The sequence below is a fragment of the Eublepharis macularius genome, chromosome 5 (genome assembly GCF_028583425.1).
Source record: "Eublepharis macularius isolate TG4126 chromosome 5, MPM_Emac_v1.0, whole genome shotgun sequence".
NCBI classification, from domain to species: domain Eukaryota; kingdom Metazoa; phylum Chordata; class Lepidosauria; order Squamata; family Eublepharidae; genus Eublepharis; species Eublepharis macularius.
The window spans coordinates 57,135,139-57,148,236 of record NC_072794.1 but is presented as its reverse complement, the minus strand read 5'-3'; the positions used below and the strand labels follow the sequence as shown (position 1 = coordinate 57,148,236).

At 37.5% G+C, this 13,098-nt stretch overlaps 1 protein-coding gene across 2 annotated transcripts in view; it reads left to right on the top strand.

Moving 5' to 3' along the window:
- The window catches only part of PKN2 (protein kinase N2), a 73,099-nt gene that overhangs the window by 54,538 nt on the left and 5,463 nt on the right, over window positions 1-13,098 (top strand). For both annotated transcript variants that reach the window (XM_054979624.1, XM_054979623.1), the window contains 13 exons: window positions 27-240; window positions 1,779-1,964; window positions 3,020-3,129; window positions 5,498-5,641; window positions 5,740-5,815; window positions 6,125-6,299; window positions 6,500-6,629; window positions 8,606-8,736; window positions 8,828-8,903; window positions 9,172-9,263; window positions 11,268-11,444; window positions 12,362-12,424; window positions 12,679-12,755. In XM_054979624.1, coding sequence (XP_054835599.1) covers window positions 27-240; window positions 1,779-1,964; window positions 3,020-3,129; window positions 5,498-5,641; window positions 5,740-5,815; window positions 6,125-6,299; window positions 6,500-6,629; window positions 8,606-8,736; window positions 8,828-8,903; window positions 9,172-9,263; window positions 11,268-11,444; window positions 12,362-12,424; window positions 12,679-12,755 — 1,651 coding nt within the window. The remainder of the gene's footprint in view (window positions 1-26; window positions 241-1,778; window positions 1,965-3,019; window positions 3,130-5,497; window positions 5,642-5,739; window positions 5,816-6,124; window positions 6,300-6,499; window positions 6,630-8,605; window positions 8,737-8,827; window positions 8,904-9,171; window positions 9,264-11,267; window positions 11,445-12,361; window positions 12,425-12,678; window positions 12,756-13,098) is intronic.

Here is a 13,098-nt window from a genome sequence, read left to right as displayed (position 1 = left end):
TCATTCTTTCTTTTTTATTAAACAAGGCTCAAGCAAGATTCAATGAATCAAGCCAAAAATTAGACCTCTTAAAGTATTCATTAGAACAAAGACTTAATGAACTCCCTAAAAACCATCCCAAAAGCAGTATTATTATAGAAGAACTTTCACTTGTGTCATCGCCAACATTAAGTCCGCGGCAAAGCATGATATCTACACAGAATCAGTACAGTACACTATCCAAACCAGCAGCTTTAACAGGTTTGTTGGAGTAATATACATGTCTTTAAGGTGTTCCTTTGTGATCACTCATACAAAAATTCTTTTTTTTAATCTCCATTTAAAACACATGGAAATAATTTCATCTCTTGTTATTTTAACTTTTAAGTATCTTTCAGAATGTGAATGAATGGAAATTAGTACTGACTGCAGTAATCGTTGTTTTCTTAAAATGGGTAGTAATCTTTGGAGAATTGTTTGCACTAATTGTACCATTATGCATGTCTCATTTGCCGACCTATCTTAACTTTCTAAACGTTGATTTATAAATGTTATTTTTTTATGGAAGAAATTTTTGAGAAGAGGCTCTCTTAAGATTTTAACACAACAGTCCCAAAACACATTTGTAATGAGAACCACCACATGAAGTAACTGTTACAGATCATGGCCCCACAAATTGAAAACTACAAACAGTTTAGTGCTCCACCAAAAAGTTGCTGTGTTATTTGTTGGTGGGTCCTTACCTGACAGTTTGGAATCATTGATGTAATAATGTGCTTCAAATACATTTGAATATGTTACGCGGTTATTCCTCATGTTAAGTGGTCTCCTGCTGGCTAGTCATCAGATACAGTATTGGTAAATCTGTGTTGTCTTCATTCAAGGCTGCTGAATTGCTATGAAACTAAAAAAAAATCTGGTGAGATTTCCACAAAATATTAAGATTCATTAATAATCTGAGAAGAGAATAACAGATAGCAGAAATGCATAAAAATGCATCTCCCATTTACTTGTGCTAATGAGTTTTGTAGATTAAAGTAATTAAATACAAGAAATTAAGTCGCTATTCCAGAAGAATAAACGTCTGCACAGGGGTTATGAAAGTTGAGACTATATAGTCCAGTTGTTCCTCTTGACAATCTGTATGTGCTTCTGTAATTGCAGTACTTCATAAAGGAAATAAGTTCCAAGATATCTCGTATGCTTAATGAAGATCTTAAATATATCCCTGCAGATTTTATTTGCTAACTTGAAGCAGGTGTTGAATAAAAACTGTGTTCCTAATATGTTGTTTACTAAATTATTTAATAAACAACCAAATTAGAAGCTCTAGCACAGCTGTTAGCTTGTGTTTCCCAAAATGAATTTAGTTTTTAAACTGAACTTGTAGCAAAACTAGTTGGCTGCACAAACACACACTTTATACACACACACACACACAAGAATAGAATACATAACTTACAGTGTCTGTATCTTGGATTTGCATATTGTTCCTAAATTGTTTTTTTCAATGCTCTGTGTGTTAGAAATGGCAAACCCTGATACATAGTTTCATTTTTTTGAAAGGCATATGGTTTCTTGGAAGTTTTGCAGTTTTTAAAAAATGTTTGTCTCTGATAATATGTGAAGCAGCCCTTTCATTGTAATCTTCCTTCCTAGTTAAAAAGTAAAGCTTGTGCATGTAAAGGCTTTAGACCATCTTATAATTTTTGACCTACCAGCACTGCCACCATTCATGAGATGTTCTTATTGGCTGAAGTGTTTCAGTAGGAATTTGAGTGAAGGCTGTCCTTTTTCAGGTACTTTGGAAGTTAGACTTATGGGTTGCCAAGATATTTTGGAGAATGTCCCTGGTCGATCAAAAGCCACATCCATTACTCTTCCTGGATGGAGTCCAAGTGAAGCCAGATCATCTTTTATGAGCCGAACTAGTAAAAGCAAAAGTGGGAGTAGCCGGAATCTTCTGAAAACAGATGATCTGTCCAGTTGAGTATCTTTACTTTTTAAAAATTGATATATTTTCAGAAAGGCTTTCATGAAGCATCTTGGCAAAAGCAAATAGTAGTAAAAGTTTTCGAATAGGTGCATATATTTATGTGGGACTACTTTGTAGTAGTGAGTAGTTTGAACAGTGCTGTTCGAAGTAGTAGTAAGAGATTTAAATCTTACAGAAGGGCTTGGGGGTGTCCTAGATGATATGGTAACTAGTGATGGGTAAGCCGAAGGCCCTCATCTGATTTGAAGTGGGTTTGGCTAGGAAGGGAAGGGGAGGGAGGGAAGTTGTTTCTGAGCTATTTCCAAGTTTTGATGCCATCATGCTCTCTGTGATGAATTGAGAGAGAGACCGGTTTAAGTGCCTCCCTTTCTCCAAAAAGTAACGGCTGGTTGCAGGGAGAACTGCAGCGCAGTCCCAAGACCAGGGAGACCTGCAGCGCAGTCCCAAGTAAGTCTGCTCAGAATCCTAATGAAGTTGGATTGGACTCGGAAATTACATTTCTCCAGAGATGCTGCTGTGGTAACATTATATAGCATTATGGAAGTCCCGGTGCCAGCTGTTTTCTTCTTTCATGTAAGTTTAAATGAAAAAGGAGCTGCTGTGGCTTTGATAGGGAGGAAGGCTTGTGACCCAAAAATCAAAGAGGGGTTTAGCTTGGGTATTCTAAAGCAGTGGAATTTGTTTTCCAAGTCACTTCCTGCTTTCCAGAAGTTGTCACCATCAGTAACTGTAGCTAAACAAGAATAAGGTGATTGAAAAGGTAGCTAGTGATGTTAGGTTAACTAGCCATATATAGAAGTTTCAGTAAGAGTGATGTACAAGTTCTCTATAGGACAACAATAGGACCTGGAGTGCTGGAATAATTTAAATAGGCTTCATATTTAATGGTGGTTAAAAATCCTTGGATCTTATATTGGTGTTTTTTAAAAATCCCAATTACGTAATTGATCCTTGCAGTGTTTTTGAGAGAAGTTCTAACACTCATGTTTTGTGTTTGGCAAATCCTCTTAGAGTTTTAATCTGAGTTTGTGGATTTATTTACAGATGAAGTCTGTGCTGTTCTGAAGCTGGATAATACTGTGGTTGATCAAACTAGCTGGAAGCCTATTTCCAACCAATCATGGGACCAGAAGTTTACACTGGAGCTAGACAGAGTAAGGACATCTATTGTGATAACAACAACTGCCAGCTCAATAGTTTACTTTTTATGCAGTATAATAAGTTCATATGTAATGCTAAACCATGACTTGTACCATGAATGAGACTTCATGTGTTTTTGGTTTCTCTCTATCACTTACTAATTAAAGGCTGCATTTGAGTTCAGAATAGCCAAACATGATTTGCATTTGCCATGTAAATCAATATCAAATCAAAAACTTCAGATGCTCTTACCTGTGTTAATTTCTTGTGATCCTATAGTAAATTGAATGAAATGCTCATGGTAAAATAGCTTCATCTCTTACAATATGACATGTTCTAAATTAAATTTAAAACACTAAAGTTTTTGAAATAAATAAGTAAGTTCAGATTTTTCTTTTAACTAAGCCATTTTTGGAGAGAACTGGGTTGAACAAAGCAGATCATTTGTTTTGGCAGAATTACTCTGACGAAACTTTCACAATAGTATATTTAGCTATGGAAGCCCTATATTGTTGGTTTGTAATGAACTTAGCATGCTTACATCCTTTAAAAAAAATTATGAAATATACCTGGAATTCTGACACTGAAAATGATCAAGTTGAAAATAAAGGATCATACCAAGCCAAAACAAACAGGAAAAATGCTATCTTTGTAATCTTCCAGATGGTTTTTATAAGAAAGCAAAAATCAGGCCAGTACCCAGAAATTGTTCCCTGGGGTTTTTTTTTCAATTTTTTTTCAAAAATTGCCAGTCTGAATTAAGGCTCGTTGATGGTCTTTATCAAAAAGATGAAAATGTAAATGGGTTGAAAGTTAAACTGTTTCGGCATACTTTGTTCAAGGTAGATTTAAGGATCCCCTTTTAGATTACATCTGTATTTTTGAAGCACATGTTTGGGATTCTGGGAAGGGTACAGAAATCTCACTGATTTAAAAAAACAAACAAACCTTAGCACCAGACTGGGAACTAAAGTTGCATAGATTTCAATGAGTATTTCTCTGGAAGGCAAACATGACATGGATAAAGTCTGGGCGTTGAATTAGTTAACATATGCAAGCTATCAACCCCGCTAGTTTTGTTTTCTTCATCTAATGCATGTGAACAGAATTGCATGGAGAAGCCTCCATATGATCTAGATTGTAAAATAAGATGGCCTGGGGCTGCTGTAATAATAGAAATGGTAGGTAAAAAGAGAAAAAAATCACAGGAGTCTCTTTTTTTTCTCTTTTTTTTCTTTTTTTTTCATTTTTTTCTCTTTTTACCTACCTGCTTAGTACAGGAGCAGCCTCTATTTTTTTACGTAATAATAGAAATGGCTGCAGGTTATACCTGGTTTTCTCCTTGTGATTTCTTGATAGGAGGGTGTTGTGTGGACAGAGCAAACTGGCTACTTTGTATTTACTGATACTTGAGTTTCTTTTTTGAAACAATATTAGGACATAAAATATATATATCTCAGCCTGTACTACAGGAATAAACACTGGCACCTTGAAATAAACATGTTATGTGCTGTCAAGTCGCTTCCAACGTAGGCAAGTCACACGACCCTATGAATTTAACGATGTCTGAAATGTCCTATCATTAACATATGGTAGTTTATTTTTTAGCCACCACTGAGGCAGCAGACAGTAAGTTGCGTGATTTCAACCTTCCTGGTGCTATAGCAGTTCTTTGAGGATTGAGTACTTTTGCTGTGTTACAACTGGTTCTGTAAAGCTGTATTTATCTTGTAAAGTTGTGTATTTTTATGACTCATCTTTTTCATAAAATGAATTGCTTTAAAGTAAATGTTATTGAATCTATATGTAGGTGTTTTTATAGTACTAGGTTTAAATAGCTATGGAATGTATTCCTTGGGCTTCACAAAAGGCCTTGTAAAAACATCTGAAGAGATGTTACGTTACACAGTTTCCTGAACATAATGCAAATAAAGTGTCTTTTTTATGTTGCCAAGGGTGAATGAGGAAGAAAGAGTGTTCCTCTATGGCTCCTTATGATTCACTTTGAAACTCTTGCCACTTGGTTGTCCATCCTTAGCAGGCAAACTTGGAGGGACAGGTCACAAGTTACCTGCCATTTTCCAGCTGTTTCAGGAATGTTCAAAAGAAGCGGCTAAATAGGCAAGGACAGCAAGATGGATACTTTCCCACTCCTGCTTTATAAACAACAAGAATTCAATTAATGGCAAAGGAACCACCAGCATTGCCAATGTGACTTTTTTTTGCTTTCGTGTTACTTTAGCAGAGCAGTGCTGCTCTGCTCAAGTGGACCTCTGAGGTAGATTATGAACAACTGGCCTTTTCCCCCCTCTGCAAAATAGGAATTTAGCAACTACAGTAACATTTAATATTTAAAAGTGTGTTTTTTTTTATTTCCTTCAGTCACGTGAATTAGAAATTTCTGTTTATTGGCGTGATTGGAGATCTCTGTGTGCAGTGAAGTTTCTGAGGTTAGAAGACTTTTTAGATAATCAGCGACATGGGATGTGTCTCTATCTTGAGCCCCAGGGCACTCTGTTTGCTGAGGTAAGGCCACAAATAAAGAATATATTTTAAAAAGAGTATTAAGTTTTGAGAATTGGTACTTTGAAACTGAATTTTGAAACTGCTCCTTTGTACTGCAGGTTACATTTTTTAATCCAGTTATTGAAAGAAGGCCAAAACTTCAAAGACAGAAGAAAATTTTCTCAAAGCAACAAGGTAACATAATTTTTATGAACACTGTGTTATAACATTAATATTGATATAGACGTGTATTCCTAAGCCCTACTAGCTGATGCTAAATTGTCAGACTTCTTTCTAAAATATTTGTTTAGCATTTGTAGACAGAGCTTCAAATAATAGTTTTTTTTAAAAAAAAAGTAAGTCCATTAGTTAGGAAAATATGGAATACTACATGATTGGTTTATTCATCAAAATAATAAACTAATGAATATGAATTTTCTTTTAATTATCGCTTTTGGTGATAAGCAAGAAGATTACTTGTGCTGTGATTTTTTTTCTCCACAGGCAAAACATTTCTCAGAGCTCCTCAGATGAATATTAATATTGCCACTTGGGGAAGGCTGGTGAGAAGAGCTATTCCTACAGTAAATCATACTGGCACTTTCAGCCCTCAAGCTTCCGTGTCTGCTTCAGTGCCAGTGGTTGATACTCGTATTCCTGAGCTAGCATCAGCAGCTAGGTAAATGGCAAAGAAACGTTGAGCAGTGTTTGCATATAAAAGTAATAGGGAAACAACTGTAATGCAAAAAGGGAACATGAGCTTATTTACTGTTCTAGGATATCTTACCTTGAGTAGAAATTGTCAATTAATGCTTAGCATATTTATTTTTGTTTACCAAAATTGTCACCATGCTCACTAAGCAAATTGCTTTCTTTAAGCGATTCCCCTGTAACCAAATTGGAATTTGAACTTGAATCCGAACCCCCACTTACTCCACCGCGTGCTTCTTCTCTTGGAGAAATAAGTGAACCTTCACTTGAGCCGAAGGCTCCAGCTGCACCCACTCAGGCAAGGCTTCTCATTTGGAATAATTGAATATGTTATTTTAGTGAAGTTTTTTTTTTTAAAAAAATGATTTACCTAAATATTCTGTGGTCATAAGAATTGTGTTCTTGATTTAGTTTTCATGTAGAATGCACTATCGTCGATACTTTCTGTGTACAGTTCTCTCAGCCAAGGTATATATGTAGTATTTATAGGATCTGGGAATGATGTATGACTAGTTTGTAGAAACATAAAGCTGGAAGGGACTACAAAGGTTATCTAGTCCAACCCTCTGCACAATGCAGGAAATTCACAGCTACCTCCCACCCAGTCCCCCAGTGACTCTTGCTCTGTGCCCAGAGGAAGACAAAAAAACTCCAGGATCCCTGGCCAATCTGGCCTGGAGGAAAGTTTTTTCCTGTCCCCAGAGTGGCAATCGGCTTTACCCTGGCCATATAAGAAAGGGACTCAAGATCCTCACGATGGCTCATCTGTTCCTGCTCTCCCTCTGACGATATGCCTAAATTCATACTGAGTCATAAAATCAGCATTGCTGACAGATGGCCATCTAGCCTCTTCTTAAAAACATCCAAGGAAGGAGAGCTTACCACTTCCCAAAGAATCCTGTTCTGCTGAGGAACCACTCTGTCAGGAAGTTCTTCCTAATGTTTAGCTGAATACTCTTTTGATTTAATTTTAACCTATTGGTTCTAGTCAAATCCTCTGGGGCTACAGAAAACAACTCCACTCCCTTCAAATACTTCACAATGGCTATATGCAAAATAAGGCACTTGATATATTTTTAGAAGTTAGATACTTAGGCCAGAATCCAAATAACAGTTGGAGGTTTTATGCTCAAACAGGAAGTTTTTGTCTACTTTTCTTTGAATGGGTAACGTTCTATACCCCTGTGTCATCGTTCAGGTAGCGCACTACATTTGCAGCTCCAAGGTGAGACAGCATGATTGTCTATTACCAAGAAATAAAAGTCCAAAGCAATCTTGGTCATATAGAACCAGGTGAATGGATATTAGGATCCCTACCCATCCCTATTTTCACCCAACCCTAGTCAATACTAGTCAGTATTAATTAATTTTCACCATAGTGTGTTTTATTTAGCTGTGAAAGAACTTTATATTTTTCATATTCACTCTCTTAAGATCCTGAAGAGCTGCTGCCAGTCACAGTAGACAATCATAAGTTTAGTGAACAATCATCTGACAGTATAAGGCAGCTATTTATGTTCAGCTATATATATTGTTCCTTTTAATCATAATTTAAATTCACATCAGTGTTCAAACCTAATGTTAAATAATACTAGATACCACCAGTGAACACATAATTATCAGCAACAGATCTTCTGAAAAGTCTACCAAAAGAAGAAAGCCTTCATACATCGATGGTTGTTGTGGATTTTCCGGGCTGTATAGCCGTGGTCTTGGCATTGTAGTTCCTACAATGCCAAGACCACGGCTATACAGCCCGGAAAATCCACAACAACCATCGTTATCCAGCTGTGAAAGCCTTCGACAATACACCTTCATACATCCTTCTGAAAATAAGTCCCGGTGTTTCCTCATGGGGCAGAGCATTCCAAAAAATTTGGCCAGCAATGGAAAAGTTCTGTCCCTTCACTCTTCTCACCACTTTTAAAGTGGGCATTCTGAACAGTCCTCCCCAAAAACAAGTACGTAAGGGTGATGAGAGTGCAAATATGGGAAGAGGTGGCCTCTTAATGTCTCAGCCTGTTCAGTCACTAGCAGTGAAATCCTAAGCAGAGTTACTCTAAGCCCATTGAAATCAGTGGATTTAGAATGGAATAACTCTCCTTAGGATTTCACTGTAAGGGCATCAAGCTCAGATTCTGAATTCTGTAATCCTGAATTTAATACCTGCTGCTCGATAGCATAGCTTTTTTAGATAGAGTTCACTTTTCCCAGTTTCTAGCAACTGTCATTTTTTTAAATCTTCAGATTTTTTTTCTTCTACACATTTCACAGGATACAGAAACATTTGATTTTGAGCATGACAGAAATAATTTTGTCCCCAAACTTCAGCCGGAAATTATTTGTGAGACTCAAATTTCAAACTCTGATACAGAGTATACTATACAAGAACCTGAAGATAGAAGGTGAGTTGTCATTTGACTTTGTAATACTGTATGTCTCTACTTCATGTTGAGAAGAAATTCTTACTTGCTCTTAAAAATTGCTGTCTTTCAGAATGCAACAGAGATTTCAGTTTAGTTTACAAGACTTCCGATGTTGTGCTGTTCTGGGCAGAGGACACTTTGGAAAGGTATATTCAATAAACAAGATTACTTTTATCCCTTTTCCCCATATTTTTGTTTCCTGGCATTAAACTTCTCCTTTTTAAAAACTGCATGTGTTTATGAACTCAGATTTTATAAGGGAAACCGTTTATATATGCTCAGTCAGAGTGCTGATCAATATAAAACATATTTAAAGTAAACTTTTTTGGAAGGGAAAGTATTCACAGAATAATAGAATTTTGTCCCTCAGTGTAGTGGAAAGCGTGCTCACTGAATGTTGTCTTTTTGCTTCAGGTCCTTTTGGCCGAGTATAAAAATACAAATGAAATGTTTGCTATTAAAGCCTTAAAGAAAGGAGACATCGTTGCCCGTGATGAAGTAGACAGGTCAGTATGAAGGAGAGAAATATTCTGAATATGTTTTGATTCTTAAGGGCCAAGGTACAAAACCCAGTGACTTCTAAGCATCCAGTGGGATTTTTCCCCCTCAGAGCAGGTAGACAACAATGTGGTATGACAAATTTTCCACAGTTTCAGAACCAGCTTGCCACATGGGGTGTGGACATGGCTGCCATTCCAATACAATCCTGGTTTAGAATCCTGATATGTAGTAAAGAAAAATTATAATTTGTTAAATTCTTCCAAATCAGAGTAACAAGAAACAGATTAGGTTTGAAGGGTTCCTGGTTTATGAAATCTTGGCTGCACAAGAGAAACAGAAGCATGCGATCCCAAGAGTAAGCAAGGCACATATTTGCCATGGATTCTGAATTTTTGAAATCAGCCATAGAATTTTTTTAATACAGCCATATGCTTCTGTTGGGAGAATGGTGGTAATCTGCCTGCCGTTGATGTGTTGGTTCCATCTTGTGTTTGCATATACCTGAGCACAAGCATATAAAGTGTTCTGCAGTTCAGAAGTGCTATGCTATTTAAAACACAAAATGTATTTTATCATACATATCTGGGGTTGCCAACCTCCAGGTGCGGCCTGCAGTTCTAGAATTACAATTTATCTCCAGGCTACATATATCAGTTCCCCTGGAGAAAGTGGCAGCTTTGAATGGCAGACTCCACGGTATAACATAGACTGAAGGTGAAATCCTTCCCCACAGGCACGGCTCCCAAATCTCTAGGAATTTCCCAGGCCAAAACTGGCAACCGTACTTATATCCCACCTTTTTAACACCTTGGTTCAGTTTAGCTGATGTTACCCATTTTTTTGTACAAAGCTCTGGCCACGTTATATCACAGCCATTATTAGTAACAATAAATGATGTACAGTACATGAATGGCTGCATTTTGCAACAGCTGTGTTGCAGCTGCATTTCTATGTGCCCTAGTTGCCCCTTATGCAAACTGGTACAATGCCCAAAGCTTTTCTCCTGATCTAGTGGATAGAAATGTCAGTAACCATTACCTGTGTGAGAGCTGGAGTCTGATTTTTGTCTTCCTGCCCCAGTTCCTCCTCCTTCCCCCTGCCATACAGCTCATGGGAAAAATTGCTGCTTTTTAAAGACCGCTACCATTGACAGCTAGGACTATCTTCATTCTTCTTTCCTTCTGTATAACAGGAATAACTTCTTAAAAATTGTTCCTTGATAGTTTATTTAATTGTATTTATTGGCTAAGGTTTTAATTCTGTTTTGTAAGTAAGGCTCATTTAGACGTTATACTTCCTGCATACAATTTTCTGTTGTAATGCATCTTGTCTGCAACTGGTATGTTGAATCTCTTGGTTCCACCTAATAAATTCTGTGAGAATTTGGCATGCTAATGTTCTCTTATGCCATTGTGAATGTTTGGTTTAAATTCACATTGGATGTAGCATTGACTGGTGTCATGTGTTCATTGGAGTATCTGAACAAGTGGAAACTATGATATCCCTCTATGACTGAACTTGAAAATTCTGGCCTCCAAACTCCTGTGCCTTTGTGTCTTTGCACTTCAGAACAAATGGACTTTCTTTGTCAGACTTTTTCCTGTTGAATCATATTTAAAGGTTCCAAGTTTAGTAGAGAATCTCCGTGTTAGAAAAGGACAGTGGTTTGGGAACAGGGTTGTCAACCTGGAATGCTGCCACAGTCTCCTGGCTATCACAGCTCAAACAGGAAATAATCTCACCGCGAAACACGTCTAAACTTACTATACACATGGCAACTAATCACAGCAGAAAAGAACATGATAGATATAACATCTATACAGGACTAGGATAAGGATTAGTTTTGGAAATGTTTTGTGGGGATATCCTGTGACTTTTCACAATCTCACTTGTACATTTTTCTACAAACTGGTTTGAAATGTTACTTCTGATCTCTTCTGAACCTCTTGTATTGGAGATGATATTAGTTCAGACAGTGTTATAACACCTCATAAAACATTTTTTTTCAGTCTCATGTGTGAGAAGCGGATTTTTGAAACTGTGAACAGTGTAAGGCATCCCTTTCTGGTGAACCTGTTTGCTTGTTTCCAAACCAAAGATCATGTGTGCTTTGTAATGGAGTATGCTGCTGGCGGGGATCTCATGATGCACATTCATACCGATGTCTTTTCTGAACCAAGAGCAGTGTAAGTGTTCTTTTCTATTGGCCAAAAAGAAATGTATGGGCATTGATGTAAATAACTTCACTTTGGTGTTTCAGTTTTGTGAAGGAACACTCTAAGTGTAACATTGGCTCCACCTCAGATTTCAGAATCTGGTTTAAGGGAAACTCTGATTAGCCTTAACAATGTTTAATTTAACACACCAGGAAGAAGAGGTGGTCTTTGAGGTGGGGCTATCTTAGGAGCACATGTAATGAGGCATAACTGCTGCAGCAGTGTGGCATGCAAACTTGTAGCATTGCCAAGACATCACTGACCAAGTTTGTCAATGCCGTTCACCCATGTGGAATACAGCAGTTGTGAGCAACTGTCTTATACTTGTGGGATTTTAATAGAGATGGAGAATTCTGGGCAAGCTAAGAGGTGTTTGGGATGGACTTGGGCACCATCCTGATGAATTTGAAGCACCATGACACAGAGCCATGTCTGGGCTTCCCTGTATACTGTAGCAGGACATTCAACTTGATGGGCAGCATTGCAAAGCACACCCTGCCTCATCAAGGTAGGTACTGTAGTTGAGTCAGGACATGCTTTTCTCTATGCATTGGTAACAACCGTTGTCTAGATCTAGATGTTGGGAATGTCAGTTTTATAGGGTGGTATCCCCAGGGGCCCCCACAGTCTGAGAAGAATCTTCTGTGCATGAAAGCACTGTAACCATGGACAGAAGATTCCTCCATGCGTCCCTTCAGATCCATCCTATAGTTTTGATTAAGAGGGTATAAATCCACTTCTGAACAAATGCATGGGGTTATTTCTGTCGCATTGAGCTTTGACTATCTGAAGGATGCAGGATTTTATTCATCAGATTTTCAGCAGTTATCCTTTAGTAGAAATATAAAGGAAAATAAGAACTGACACATTCTATTATCTTTAAACAGATTTTATGCTGCATGTGTGGTTCTCGGACTGCAGTATTTACATGAGCACAAAATAGTTTATAGGTAAGTAAGTTAATGCTTAAGATACAGATTTTTGTCTAATGCCTGCACCTTACATATACTCTGTTTAGATTAATAAAAACGTAACATTTTCTTTGTTAGCAGAGAGTCTTGCCATGGGATACATGTACAAACCTGCAAGTTATTTCCAAGTATCTTTAACTTTGAAAAAGAAATAGTTTAAGCGTTTGTAAATGATTGCAGTGAGTACTTTGGAACTGACTATGGCCATAATATGTTGGTCTTTGTATTTGTAGAGATTTGAAATTGGATAACTTGTTGCTGGATACAGAAGGTTTTGTGAAGATAGCTGACTTTGGTCTCTGTAAGGAAGGTAAACCTTTCAAAAATATGCTTTACAGTGACAGGTTTATCTGGCAGTGGCAGACATCGGAGCTTACTATTTTTAATTACATCCTCAAATACCAAGAGTTTGTTCATTTACTCCCCCCCTTCTGCCCCAGTCTCCTGCCTGATGGTGCATGTTGCTGTGTGTGAAGTTTATAGCCATCTCTGCTCTGTTCAGATTGGAAGTAACTAATTAAGCTTTAGTAGGAAGCAACTCCCTGCTAGATTGCCAGATGACATTGCATAATTGGAGGGAAAACCTTATATCCATTTCCTCTCTGACTACCACTTTCACCTCCTATAAGGAGGAAATGGTGGCTTCTCAGGTG